Source organism: Microtus pennsylvanicus, chromosome 9, assembly GCF_037038515.1.
Source record: "Microtus pennsylvanicus isolate mMicPen1 chromosome 9, mMicPen1.hap1, whole genome shotgun sequence".
Lineage (NCBI taxonomy): Eukaryota > Metazoa > Chordata > Mammalia > Rodentia > Cricetidae > Microtus > Microtus pennsylvanicus.
This window is the reverse complement of record NC_134587.1, coordinates 47,355,071-47,369,689: the sequence shown is the minus strand read 5'-3', so window position 1 is coordinate 47,369,689 and position 14,619 is coordinate 47,355,071. Positions and strand designations below refer to the sequence as shown.

Sequence of the window (14,619 nt, the reverse complement as noted above, 5' to 3'; positions counted from 1 at the left end):
AGCTTGGAGAATATGCCTAGGACTGGCAGAATGGCCCAGCAGATAGAAGTGCTTACTGCCAGCCTGGCAGCCTGAGTTCAGTCCCTGGAACCGAGGTGATGGAAGGAGGATGAACCTCACAGCTGTCCTCTGACCTCCACTGTGCACTATGGCACTCACACTAACATGACACATAAATGTGTGTATGTGTGTGCGCGTGAGTGTGAGCGTGTGTGTAAGAGTGTGTGTGTGAGTGTGAGCTGTGTGTGTGAGTGTATGTTGTGTGTGCATGTGTGTATATGAGCGTGTGTGTCTGTGAGCATGTGTATGAGCATGTGTGTGTGTGTGTTTAAAATGAAACTGGGTATAGTTCACACTTTTAATCTCAGCATTAAGGAGAGGCAGGAGGATTTCTTGAGTTCAAGACAAGCCTGGGCTAGATAGTATGCCCCAGTTCAGCCAGCATTACGTGGTAAGACCCAGTCTGCTTTCTTCCTGCTGAGCACTGGTGAGAGGCCAGGAAGAGGAATCCTGCCTTCCTTAGACCACACCTGAACGTGAGGTCACCGTTTGTGTAAATTCCTGGGGTCCCGAGAGGAAAAGGAGCCCCCGGTACCATCCTGGCTACCAAGCACGCTGTGGCTGTGTGAGAACAGGAACGGGTGCTCCTGTTGCTCCTCACACGCGGGCTGTGAGTGGCACCAGTGTCTGTGCCCATTCCAGGCTTTCTGTCTGTTTCCCGTCACCCTTTCTGTCCTCCCAGCATTGGGAGTCCTTCCCTCATTTCTCCTCACCCTTGAAAAACTAGAGGAAGATGAAAACTGGAGGTGAAACTCATGACCCACTGTGCCCTTCTGTGCCAGGAGTCGGGCTATAGAGTCCAGCCATGCAGCGGCACCTTGAGATGTCAGTTTTCATGGGTGGGAAACGAGCCCTACATCCCTCACAGGGTCATGTGTCTATCAGGTTTAGGTCCCTTGGCGTCCCCTCGCAGGGAACAGCACGCTTTTACTCCAGTGTGACCAGTTACCAAGCCTGCTCTCTCGGGGCTCTTGTGCATAGCCATCCTGGCTTATGCCAGCCCGTTGCTGGAGGATCCCTGCACACAGCCTGCCCCACACCAGAGTTAGGCATTTATAGATCACAAACTTTCTGAGAGTCACCACTTGCCCAGACTGTCACCAGAAAAAGGCCAGCTAGGTATGTTTTCTCCAGGACCTGGCGATGGGCACAGATGCCGAGGGGGAGAAAATCAAGGACCCCATGAGAGCCATTGTCCCCATCCTTCTGGATGCGAACGTCAGCACTTACGACAAAATCCGCATCATCCTCCTCTACATCTTCCTGAAGAACGGTAGGAGCGGGAGGAAGAGGCACCCTGGGCGGGGAGAACGGGGCGGGGGACCTGCAGTGGGACCAGGTCGGGTGCATCACAGACTGAGCCTGCTCAGCAGCCTGATGCACAAGAAGCAGGTGACACAGACAGAGCCATCTGACTTTTCCTGGCAGTTTGCTAGCTCTCAGTCTGCCAGGTGTTTCCAGGTGGCCTCTCATTAGTACTTGAGACCTTCCTGTAACAACTGGTATTCAAGTCTGCAATCCTTTGTGAGGTAGAGGCAGGGGTGTCAGGAGTTCAAGGGCTGCCTAGACGGCAAGAGATCCTATCTAAAGTTGTTCACCCATGTCATTGTACAAAAAATGGGTAATGAGGGGGCTGGAGAGATGGCTCAGAGGATAAGAGCACTGGCTACTCTTCCAGAGGTCCTGAGTTCAATTCCCAGCAACCACATGGTGGCTCACAACCATCTGTACTGAGATATGGCACCCTCCTCTGGCATGCAGGCAGAATGTTGTATACATAATAAATAAATAAATCTTTTAAAAAAAATGGGTAATGAGGCTTTCTTGCCTCGTGTGACTTTGGTCAGGGTGAAAGTGAGGAAGGACTGCTGGGAAGCCAGGTGGATGGGAACAGATGGGGGATGGGGGCAGATCCCCAAGTCATCACAGGGGCTGAAGTAGGGTGCAAGCTTATTTTGAGCCTACCGTAGATGTGGCTGGCAGAGCACTGCCTGGAACTCCGAGAAGGAGAAGGGAAGCCATTGGGTGGGAACGGCAGGGCTAGGTGTGTGACAGGAGTCTTGTTTTTCAGGCATCACTGAGGAGAACCTAAACAAACTCATCCAGCATGCCCAGATCCCCCCGGAGGACAGTGAGATCATCACCAACATGGCTCACCTTGGTGTGCCCATCGTCACGGACGTAAGGGCCAGTTTGTAGGTTTGTAGGCAGGGAGGTTGTAGGAGGTTGGCATAGTCTATCCTCTCTACATTCATGATTGACAGTCCCCATGATGTGGCCGTGTACCACCCTCAGCACCAAGAAAGGGGGAAGAGGGAGACGGAAGGAGGGAGGAGGAGAGGGAGGGGGAAGAAGGAAGAGAGAATAGGAGAGACAGAATCAGAGATGAAGGCAGAAAGGACAATGAATTCAAAGTCAGGAACTAGACGTGTGTCCGGGAGTCACACGATCTCTAAACTGAGCCGTCTCTGAACGCATCTGAAATGGGCCACCCAGTTTTCCCATCACAGCTCATGTGACCTCGCTTCATCACCCCCTGTGAGGGTGGCAGCATCACCTGATCAGGTGAGCCTGTTGCTCATGCTAGCCTGTGCCAGTGAGGTGACTGAGAGTGACGTCAGGCAGAAGGTTCAGAAGGTAGGCACCCGCTGTGTGTCTCCCCCTGGAGGCAGACAACCCGTGGAGCAGGGCTGGCAAAACCAACTGGGTTCCATTGACCTGACAGTGGCCTGCAGCTGGCAGGTGTCTTTATAACTTGGGTCACAAAGGCTTGAAACAGTGGAACTGATTCACCTAGAACAGCCCATGCTGCTGGCATGAAGCAGAAACCCAAGTCATGCCCAACTAGTGTGTTCTCATTAATAGACAGCTAATTTTGTTTTGTTTTTCTTTTTAAGACAGGGTTTCTCTGTGTAGCCCCGGGTGTACTGAAACTTGCTCTGTAGACCAGGCTGGCCTTGAACTCACAGAGATCCACCTGCCTCTGCCTCCCAAATGCTGGGATTAAAGGCATGCACCACTACCACCAAACTAGCAAATTATTTTTAACTACCTTTTTGTTTGTTTGTTTGTTTTGAGACAGAGTCTCACTCTGTAGCCCAGATTGGTTTGAATTCATGATAATACCCTGACTTCGGCCTCCCAGTGTTGGGATTCCAGGTGTGAGTCACCATGCCAGTGTGGATTTTTAAGATGTTTTTGGTCACAGCATTTACATGTTTGAACTCCTGCTTTAGTCACTGTTTTGTTGCTGTGAAGAGATGCCATGATCAAGGTATCTCATAAAAGAGAGCATTCAAGTAAAGGCTGGCTCCATTGTGGTCATAGTAGGGACCAAGGCGGCAGGCGTGCCTGGTGCTGGAGAAGTAGCTGACCCAGAGGCTGAGTTAGGGGCGGGCTCTGGCATGGAATCTTGAGACCACAAAGGCTACAGCCAGTGACACACACACACTTCCTCCAACAAGGCAATAACTCGTAATCCTTCTAGGTTTTTCAAATAGCGACACTCCCTGGTACCTAAGCATTCAAATATATGACCGTTCTGATTCAGACCACCACAGCCCCATTTGCCGTTCTTCATGGTTAAAGGTACATGCTTTGAGCTGGGCATGGTGGCTTTAATACCACACCCTTAATCCCAGCACTTGGGAGGCAGAGACAGGCGGATCTCTGTGAGTTCCAGGATAGCCAGAGCTGTTTCACAGAGAAACCCTGTGTTACTAAACAAAACAGTAGAACAACAACAACAAAACAGAAGCACATTTTCTCAAGTACCCCTTGTTTTCAGAGTTTCTTAAAGAGGTTCATCTTGGGGGCTACACTAGGCAGAACCTCTCCTTTAATTTTCATTGTCAATGCTAATTCCGAAGAGGGTCCTTGAGGGAATTTCCAGGTCACTGAGCCCCAGGTGGTTCTGGCTGGAGCCTGACTGATGTGTGCTTGCTTTCAGTCCACACTACGCCGCAGAAGCAAGCCAGAGCGGAAGGAGCGCATCAGTGAGCAGACCTACCAGCTCTCACGATGGACCCCGGTCATTAAGGACATCATGGAGGTCAGTTGGGGTATGGCAGCAGGAGCCAGGGCTGCTCTTCAGGTGGCCCAGGTTCCAGCACCCCTGTTCTCAGGTAGCAGTGACATCCTGTGATTTAGTTCCTATAGGGGTGAATACCCAGACCTCAGGGCTCTGTCAGTCCTCCCAAGTACCCAGCTCTGAGGACTCATTAGCAACCATGAGATTGCATCACTATTGCCGTGGTGAAACACACTCCTGCATTCAGGAGGCAGAGGCAGGGGCTCTGTGTGAGTTCAAGACCAGCCTGGTCTACATAGTGAGTTCTAGACATCCAGGACTGTTACACAGAGAAACCCTGTCTCAAAAAAACAAACAAAAAAATGAAACCATGATAAGAGTAACTTGGCAAGGGAGGGGTTTATTTGCTTCTGCTTTATCGTTGTTCATCATCAAAGGCTTTCAGGACAGGAACTCAAACAGGGCAGGAACCTGGAGGCAGGAGCTGGTGCAGAAGCCATGGAGGGGTGCCGCTTACTGACTTGCTTCTTTCTCATGGCTTGCTCGCCCCACTTTCTTACAGCACCCAGTAATGTCAGCCCAGGGATGGCCTCACCCACAGAAATCTGTCCCTTCCTACATCAATCACTAATTAAGAAAATGCCCTATTAACTTGCCTACAACCTGATCTTAAGGAGGCATTTTCTCAATTAGGGTTCCCTCCTCTCCTGTCAGGAAAAGCTAAGCAGGAAAGACTGACACATGGAGACCTCAGGATCCATTTCCCTGCTGCTGTGGGGTCCCATTGCTGTAAGGTGCCTCGGGTACAGTTCCCAGAAGGGCCAGGCTCGTGTCAGCATGCCAAGTCAGATGAGGAACATGCACACACTCTGCTAGTGACACCTCAGGCAGCTGTGGGAAGGCCTCAGCAGGAGGCTACAGCCTCCACACCTTTCTCTGCCAGCAAACACACCTGGGCTCTGTGCCTCTAACTGGTCCCTTGGAATACCCTTGTCCGTATCTCCACTTCCCACATCCTGCTTCTTCCTTCTCTACAAGGTCTCACATGATCTCCGGCCCCCATATGTCTGACCCTCTGACATCAAAGAGACTGTTGCATTCCGAATCCCCAGACTGTGGTCATCAATGCTATTTACATATATCCTTGCTGCCTGGTTGGAGACCCTCTTTTGTTTTTGAGATTGGGTCTCAAGCCCAGGCTAACCATGAACTTAGGATGTAGCCAAGATGACCATGTACTTCTGATCTTCCTGCTTTAGTGCCAAAGTGCAGGATTAAAGGCATACACCACTATGTCCAGTTTATGCAGTGCCGGGGATCAACTGGGGCAAATACTCTACCAACTGAGCCACAACCCCTAGGGTCCTCTTCTCTTCTCTTCTCTTCTCTTCTCTTCTCTTCTCTTCTCTTCTCTTCTCTTCTTAGTGACAAGGCGAGCAGGCCTGCTTTTCGTCCCGCCCGGCCCCCACAGGGCTAGCTTTACACTGGAAATAACAACACACAAATTGTATTCATTTAAACACTGCCTGGCCCATTAGTTCTAGCCTCTTACTGGCTAACTCTCATATCTTGATTAACCCATTTCTAATAATCTGTGTAGCACCACAAGGTGGTGGCTTACCAGGAAGATTCTAACCTATGTCCATCTTGGGCCGGAGCTTCATGGCGTCTGCCTGACTCTGCTTTCTTTCTCCCAGCATTCTGTTCGGTCTACTCTGCCTATCTAAGCTGCTGTCCTATCAAAAGGCCAAGGCAGTTTCTTTATTAACCAATGAAAGTAACACATAGACAGAAGACCCTCCCACATCACTCTTCTCTTCTCTCTCTCTTTCTCTCTCTTTCTTCCTTTTCTTTCTTTCTCTCTTTCTTTTTCTGTTTTTTATTTTCTTTTTTGGTTTTTCGAGACAGTGTTTCTCTGTGGTTTTGGAGCCTGTCCTGGAACTAGCTCTTGTAGACCAGGCTGGTCTCGAACTCACAGAGATCCACCTGCCTCTGCCTCCCAAGTGCTGGGATTAAAGGCGTGCGCCACCACTGCCTGGCCTTTTTCTGTTTTTTAGAAACAGAGTTTCCCTGTGGAGCTCTAGCTGTCCTGGAGCTCACTATGTAGACCAGGCTTATTTGAATTCAGAGATTCTGAGTTCTTCTACCTCTCAAGTGCTGGGACTAAAGGTGTATGCCACTACCCCCCAACCCACCCAAGGTTTATCTTCTAATGGGATGATTCTGTCACTATGTGCCCTATGTCCATGGTACAGAGAGCCTCACACTAAGCTGGGGCACCATGTTTGTTGGCTGCGAAGGGATGTAAGGCAGTGGGCTGTGCCACAGCTCTGTGCTGTGACTCCCGTCCCTCACCCTCACATTAGGAGCCCTGCAGAGTCCTACGCCAGGAGGTGTTTAAGGTTGGAGGAGACAGTCTGCTCAACTTCTGCACTTGATAGGCAAATAAAAGGGAGTCTAGAGAACAGGCCTGTCTCGTCTGCCTGAGTTAGTTCAGGAATTATATACTAGAAGTGCATTTATGTAGGGTGAGTCAGGATCCTATTTTTAAAACCTGCAAACCAAAAGGATAGGTGGCTATGAAACACCCAGGAACCAAGTGCCTGTCTCTGGTGCTGGGACTGAGGAAGCAGCCCTCTAGTGCGTTGCCCCTGTTTCTCTGTCCCAGGCATGGGGAGGGCCCGCTACAGATGTGGTCATTGCCTGACTTTTCCTTCACATCTTCTTGCCTTCACTCCTGTCAGCCTCTTTAAACAGTGACCTCTGTCCTCTCCTCTCCAGGACACTATTGAAGACAAACTGGATACAAAGCACTACCCGTACATCTCGACCCGCTCCTCTGCTTCCTTCAGCACCACGGCTGTCAGGTGGGTAGATGTGGGGAAAGCAGGGGGTACTGTCTGCGAGTCTGTGTGATCTGCCTGTGACTGGCATGTGCCATCAGGACCCTCCCACATCACCCATGATGGTCAGGGTACAGCAGGCCCGGGCTCACAGCAGGCTATACCGTCCTCCCTTTGGTTCCCAGCCCTGCAAGAACTCACCCCCTTCTTCCTTCGTGCACCCTGTCTGTCTCCACCACTACCTCCTTGTTCATCCTTGAACATGCCAGGCCTACTGCATTTACCCCCACCCCATCTGCAGCCAGATAAACTACGCAGCCCCCCTTTAATCTGTAGGTCTTCATTTATTAGTGTTCCTCTTTGATCTTCCCTAAGCATCTGTTTAATCATGAGACCCCAGTGTCACCAGCAATTCTGTTCATGCAGCCTGGTGTGGGAACAACCCAGGTGCCTGCCAGCTGACAGGTGTTAGACAGTGGCTCCCAGGAACTGGAGCTGAGCCGGGGGCCTGGAGAGCAGCCGAGGCTGGAGATAGGGCCGCCAGCTGTACCTCCTAGGGTCGGCACTCCTCCAGCCCTTGTTTAGTTTCCTTTGGGTTTTGTTTGTTTGTTCTGTTTTGTTGGTTTTTGAGACATGGTCTATCTGTCCTGGAACTTGTTCTGTAGACCAGGCTGGCCTGGAACTCACTGAGATCCGCCTGCCTCTGCCTCCTGATTGCTGGGATTAAAGGTGGTGTGCGCCCCCCCTCCGTGCGCCCCCCCTCCCCGTGTGCCCCTATGAGCAGCAACACTTTAGATCTCCGGTTGTCTCTGGCTTTTCTTCTTTCCGTCTTCACTCCGTCTGTAGCCTGGGTGGGGGTGGGCCAGAGGTCCGCAGTGTCTCCTGTAGCACTGGAATGTCCTCTGATAGCAGCAAAGTTGGAAAGGCCACTTCCCATGTGGAATAGACTACAGCCACCAAGTTCTGTCCTGGCTAGGCTGGCTGTGCGGAAGAGAGCCATAGTGCCCAGGTGCTTCCAGGACTGCTGTGAGGAAGGGAGCCTGGACAACCCGTCTCCCCTGTGCCAGAGTCCAGGTCTCTACTGAGGAAGTTAGGGACAAGGGAGGGCTGCTAGAGAAGAGCTGTGCTGCTTGGGCTCATGTGCCTTCTCCCTCCCTGGTAAGGCCTGAGCAGTGCTCTGTGGCCGTTCTGTCCCATGGCACTCAGCGGATCCCATCCTGCTATAGTCTAACTTCTTGGAGGGCAAGTGCTGTCTTTCCCTGGGGGTACAGTACCAGGAAGCCTGGCACAAACAAGGCCTCGTTAGCACATTTGCTTGTGGTCAGTGTGCCAACCTGATGGGGCTCTCTGCCTCCCCTTCCATGCCGCTTAGTGCTGCTGAGTCTCAGGCAAGCTCAGGACCAGGCCTGATCTGAAACAGACATCTGGATGAGAGCCACATAGGCACAGCTGTTGAGATGAGCTCGGTGTTTCTAAGAGAGTGGCGGTCACGGCTCTGGCACCTGTAGTACACCTCAGCTCGCCAGCACGGACAAGTCACCTGTAACTGTTCTCTCTCCCTCAGCGCCCGCTACGGACACTGGCACAAGAATAAGGCCCCCGGAGAATACCGAAGCGGCCCCCGCCTCATTATTTTCATCCTGGGAGGCGTGAGCCTGAATGAGATGCGCTGCGCTTACGAAGTGACCCAGGCCAACGGCAAGTGGGAAGTGCTGATAGGTGAGCAGGGCGTGCATGCTGCAGGAGTTGCTGCCCCACTGCGCTGCCACTCCATCCCATGCTTTGTGTCGCATTCTGTCCTCGTCCTCCCTCACCACAGCAAGCCTTAGCCCTGGATGAGAGTTTGCGACTGGCAGAAGCTAGGGATCTCTGCCCTACTGTGTCTCTTGCTGAAAGACAGCGTCTTGGGATGGAAAGAGTTTGGTCATAGTCTCAAATCTGTACACGCACTGCCAAGTGGAGTTACCTTGAGCAAGAGCGGACCTCTCCAAAGCCATACCGTTACCCAACAAAACAGGGTTTGTAGCAGCTACTTGCAGCCTGGAGCAAGGCTGAGAGGGGAGCTGCACATTTCCTGTATCAGGCCTTGGACCTCGCCTGATGGTAGGGCTCTCACTACTGCCCTGCTCTACCCCTCGGCTGGAGAGAGTTAGCGTGTCCATAGATACTGCTGAAGCCCACTGGCCTGGTAGCGGGTCATAAGGATTCCTTAGCCAGTCCCTACTACCTTCCGGTCTGCCACACCCTGCTTCCTGTTCACTTCCCAGAAAGCAGAAGCAGCTCATAGAAACTGCTCTATTGCAGCAGGAGGCTCTTCCTGCTTCCTGTCTCCAGGATCAGCTGTAGCCTCTAAAGCTGGCAGAGGATTGAGGGAGAGAAATCTGGGTTCTTCCAGATGCCTTCCTTTCGACCCCAGGTTGTTAGATGTGCCACCAGTTGTGAGATTGCTGTCACAGACACTGCCCCGTTTAGGCTCACCCTCCGTGGGAGCACTTGTGGGTACAGTGCAAGGCCAGAGACTGTGGGCCTAGGCATATGCTGGGCACCCTGTGGAAATGATCCTCTTTAGGCCCCTGGAGTGCCACGTGAACCATCTACACACATACTACTGGAGAGGAGGCTCAAGTGCCCAGCCGGCAAGGCTCCCTCGGCTCACAGGTGCCGACTGCTACCCGCATTCCCAGGTGCAGTCATCTTAACCAGCGGCACTTCCCTTTATCCGATTTGGATGACCAACTCACAGCATCCCCAAGCTGTCCAAGCAGGCAGGCTCCTTAGAGCAGTAACATAGCTGCTTCTGGGTTTACCAAGACAGGCATGAAAGGGTCATCCCCTTCACACAGCTGGGGTGGGGGGAGACTGTACACCCTGTCCCTGCTCTCAAAGGCATCCATGATCTAGTTTTCATGCCTGTTTTCTGTCTGTGACATAGGTTCCATGCGTGTTCCCTGCTCACTGCTTGCGTGTGTTGCATGAATGCGTTAGAGGACCTGAGCTCAGAGCAGCTCTCCTGGACAGCAGCTGTCGCAGCCAGGCTGTGGGTGTGGACTTTCCTTGTCTCCTTTGGACCTTCCTTAAGGTTCCTTGTGCAGGGGGAGGGTGGAGACCCGGGGACAGAGAGCTGCCCGTGTGGGTTCATGGAGGGGCTTCCCGCAGACAGCCACCCTTCACTGTGTGGCCTTGTGTGCTTCACGCATGCCAATACCGTGCTGCCTGCATGCGTGCACGCTTGTGTGCATGTGCCCGTGCATGCTTCGCCTCTCGACGCCTCTCTGGCTGCGGGCGCTGGGGCCTCTGTTGGCATGTCCAGGGGTGCCTCTGTTCAGCTGGCCTCTATTCTCCCACAGGTTCTACTCACATTCTCACTCCCACCAAATTCCTCATGGACCTGAGACACCCCGACTTCAGGGAGTCCTCTAGGGTATCTTTTGAGGATCAGGCTCCAACAGTGGAGTGAGAGCAGAGACAAAGTAAAAGCGGCTTATTACAGAAAGAAACTCTTCCACTCTGAAGGGCTTTCTTTGTTTTCCCGCCACTCGTTCTTTCTTTTTCTATTTTTTATTTTCATTTCTTTGATTTTTCTTTTTTCCAAGAAAATGCTTGCAGTTCTTAACGCCGATTGAAAATGTGTCCAGCCTTCACGCCCTGGGCTCCGCCCGCCTGCTCTCTGCAGCCGTGGGTGAGCGCTGCACAGGCAGCTGCCAGCCACTGGGGTGAAGCCAAGGGACAGTAACTGTGATACTAAGGAGTTGAGGGATGTCTGAGGCACGGCGCCCAAGCCTGCTGCCCAGGGTGAAACGTAGGCTCCCATAGAGCACGCACGCCTGAGAGTGAGGCCAGTGACATTCAGGGTGGCCATGTGTACAAGGCCAAACTTGAGAGATGCCCATAGCACCTAATGGTGAGAAAGGAGTGGCAAGGAGCACCAGAGAAACTCCAGGCCAGTGAAAGGCTGAGGAATGAGCACCTTTACCCAGACTAGGCACGGTGAGGACGTCAGTGTGGAGGGATGCCACCCTCCGGGTGCTGTCGGCTTGGCGACACCACTGCTCACAACACTCTGCTCTCTACAGAAAGTGCACTCTTTTATTCCTGGGCAGGCTGTGATCCCAGCTACCCAGCAGGCAGAGGCAGGGCCAGGGCACCTAGGCCACAGAGGGAGTTACAGACCAGCCTGGGCAACTTAACAGGACAATGTCTCAATAGTAAAACTAGTAAACAGTAAAAAGTAAAAAGAGGGCTGGAGAGATGGCTCAGTGGTTAAGGACACATGGTACTCCTGCAGAGGTCCCACCTTCGGCAGGTCCCACCTTCGGCAGCTCACAGCCACCTGTAACTCCAGCTACAGGGAATCTGATGTCTTTGACCTCTACAGGCACCTGCATGTATGAACACATGCTCACACACTTACGCTTAGTTAAAATAAAAAGTAAGAAAAGGGCTGGGATGTAGCCTTGTGGTAGACCGCTTGCTTGCCGTGAGTGAGGCATGGGAGGGAAGGAGGGAACGGGGAAGGGGGGAAGAAACTGCTTTTATATTAGTGTCAGATCTTTTAGAGTTGAACAGTCGCGTCTCTCTCTGAGGCCTCTTAGTGAGGTCTAGAGCCCTCAGGAGAAATCCCTGGACACCCCCCAGCTTGTTCCTTGGGAGTACCTTGTCTGTTTGGCCTAGTAGACTCTCTTCTTCCACACCCTCCTCCTGAGCCATCCTTAAGTGTGTTGGGAACCTCCTGTGCTAGGAATTCCCCAGTGTTTACACCCGTTTGATCATGGGCCCAAAAATGTCTTTTCACCATAGTTGACATGTGACCCCGTGAGACAGCAAGTTGGAATAGCCTGGAAGCAATAGCAAGAGTCTTGGACTGGTAGCCAGGACGGGGCGACCGAGGTGACCACTCACATTCCCTGGCCATAGAATACGAACACAGAGATGCTGGGTCAGCGCACCATGAGCCAAGCTAATTCATAGGCCAGATGCAGGCCTCAGGCCACACTCTCTCCTCCTACTGAATCTCAGGGCATGGCCCTTCCCAAGTGGGACTATAACACCAGAAGCTGGCTTGCTTAGTGTGGTTTTCCTGTTGAAACAAGAAGCAGTAAGCTACTCCACGTATCCCTGTTTCCTCAGTAGAGGGGTGTCGTCTCCAGGACAACAGTTATGAGCCAAGAAAATTGAGTTGGCCATGTCCCTGGACCTCCGCTCCTTCCCTGTGCATTTCCCTTGAAAGCAGGTCAATAGAATACGGAGCAGAGCACTGCACTTCTGTCAGCCTAGACCTCAGACACCAGGGTCTTAAGTTCAAGGCAGAGTGTGTCTAAAGCTAAATAAATAAGCAAGGTATGGTGTCACACAACTTTAATCCTAGCACTTGGGAGGCAGAAGCAGGCAGATCTATGTGAGTGTTAAGACTAGCCTGGATCCTGTCTCAAAAATAAATAAGGCTTAAGCTGTAAATGCATACAAGGAAGCAGGGAGGCGAGCAATAGCAATCTACAGAGCCCTAACACCACACAGGCCAGAGGCAAAGAAAACCCCTCTCCTTTTGGAGTCATCCACGTGAACAGAGACGGAATAGTGCAGACCCTTGAGAGCCTTGGTTGTAGCTTGATGTTGGGATATTCCTTTTGTACATGTGTCTCTGTCCTCCCTTACTTGCCTAAGGTACCTTCTGATTGGTTTAGTGTGGAGGAAGTTAGATATTTGGTACTAAGGAGAGGTAACTAGCTGTGTGGCAGAACATAGATTATATAAATGGTTAATTTAAATTATAAGAGCTAGTTAGGAACAAGCCTAAGCTAAAGCCAAGCTTTCATAATTAATAAAAAGTCTCCTTGGCATTATTTGGGAGCTGGCAGCCCACAGAAAGAGCCACAACAGCTTACCCTATGGAGATGAGGCTCTGCCACAGGGAGAGTTCCCAGGAGACGGTACCTTCCTAGCTCCTCTCTCTCCAGTCCCCAAGGCAGCAGACCATTGAAGAACCCTAACTTACTAAGCCTCATCTTAGTCCCCTCTAACCATCCCTCCAGACTACCCATGAGTGATGTCTTCTGATTAGATTTTTACATCCTTACCTTGGTGTAGGCCAATAGGACCAGTTAGGAGAGGGTGGCCAGGAAGTAATCAAGACAAGTGAGACAGGGGCTGGAGAAATGACTTGGTGGTTAGGAATCATGGCTGTTCTTCCAGAGGATCTGGGTTCAATTCCCACCACCCTCATGGCAGCTCACAACTGTCTGTAACTCCGGTCACGGAGAGCCAGCGCCCTCTTCTGGCCTCACTGAGCAGCAGGAACAGATACGATGCCCTGACATACATAAAAGCAAACGCTCAGATACATAAAAATTTTTTAAAAAAAACAAAATCAAATGAGAGAATTCTCTGGCTACATTAGACCTACTAGGTTCACATGCCACTTGTAAGGTTTTGTGTATACTTATATAGAGAACGTGCTGAATTCTGAGTTGAGGCTGTTGGCTCTGATATGCAAGCATCCCTTGCATGTCCCCTCTGATAAAGATGGCTTCTTTTAGCCAGATGGTGCTGTTGCACACCTTCAGTCCCAGCATTTGGGAGGCAGAGTCTGGTGAATCTCTGTTTGAGGCCAGCCTGATCTACAGAGCGAGTTCCAGGACAGCCAGGGTTACATAAACCCTGTGTTGTAAAAAGGGGTGGGGTGGTTTCTTTCTCAGCAAGCTCCAGGGAGCCCTTAATCAAGAGGGCCATTACCCAAGGCTTTGATGCATGAGATGGTCATTTGAAGAGGCCTCAACTTCATCTTTGGAGGCCACTGCTGAATTTCATAATTACCAGTTGTGTGGACTCAGAGAGTCTCAGGGTTCATGAGTAAAAGGTCAACATAGCCAATCTCTTGGGGACCAACATGAGATCAACTGCAAAATGCAGCTCATGGCTCATCTCACCCACTTTGCAGTGTTGATGGTCCCAAACTCCATCAGCAGGACTAAAACGTTCAGCTTGTCAGATGTCAGGAGCTGGCTTTGTATGACCTGGCTCTCCAAGATTGTTCTCCACTTGTTCTTCTTTAAAGACGAGCGATGTCCAATGGTTAGGGATATGATAGTATCAGGAAATTCTAGAGCATAGGTTCCTGACCTCTCTCTGGCCTTCCTGAATTTCTGAATGCACATGTGAGAAGTGGGGAAACACTTTGGAACGGGCCTGATCAAAGCAGCCTTCCAGATTCGTGGACCAGCGTCCAGGGTGGGGAGCAGGGCATTCTCTGGCCAGTATGCTCCCTGTTGACTAAAGGAAACCCAGAGCCACTCTTGCTGGATCCAGAGCCGGGCTGCATGGCGTGGAGATCTGGGAGACCCTCCTGCTGATACTGGCTCCTGCTCCTCGGGGCTCCTAGGAAGTCTGGCAAGTTCACTGAAGCCAGCGTGCTTTAGCAAAAAGGGGCACATAAAAACCTCAGGCATTCCAGACAGTGTATCTGTTCTGCTTAAGGAGCTGCAGGTTGGCCAAATAACAAAACAGCCTTAAAGTGCAGGGCCCCAGAACAGGGAGAACACTTGGGAAGTAGCCAGGCACGGACTCCTCGCTCAGAACAGTGAATACAGGCAGGAACAGGAAGGACACTGAGTGTTGCTTTTCTGCTGGTCCAGATGACCAGGAAGCTTCCAGGTCACTGAGCAGGTGGTGGTCAGAGGTGCAGGCACCAAC

General features: G+C 51.5%; 1 protein-coding gene across 2 annotated transcripts in view; it reads left to right on the top strand.

The window, feature by feature from the left end:
- Stxbp1 (syntaxin binding protein 1) overlaps positions 1–14,619 on the top strand; it is a 62,074-nt gene that overhangs the window by 44,906 nt on the left and 2,549 nt on the right. The window contains exons 14-19 of one of the 2 annotated variants that reach the window (XM_075985888.1): positions 1,195–1,333; positions 2,132–2,241; positions 4,010–4,111; positions 6,872–6,957; positions 8,498–8,652; positions 10,281–10,403. In XM_075985888.1, coding sequence (XP_075842003.1) covers positions 1,195–1,333; positions 2,132–2,241; positions 4,010–4,111; positions 6,872–6,957; positions 8,498–8,652; positions 10,281–10,390 — 702 coding nt within the window. In that variant the 3' untranslated portion in view covers positions 10,391–10,403. The remainder of the gene's footprint in view (positions 1–1,194; positions 1,334–2,131; positions 2,242–4,009; positions 4,112–6,871; positions 6,958–8,497; positions 8,653–10,280; positions 10,404–14,619) is intronic. The other variant, XM_075985889.1, reaches the window with a different exon arrangement.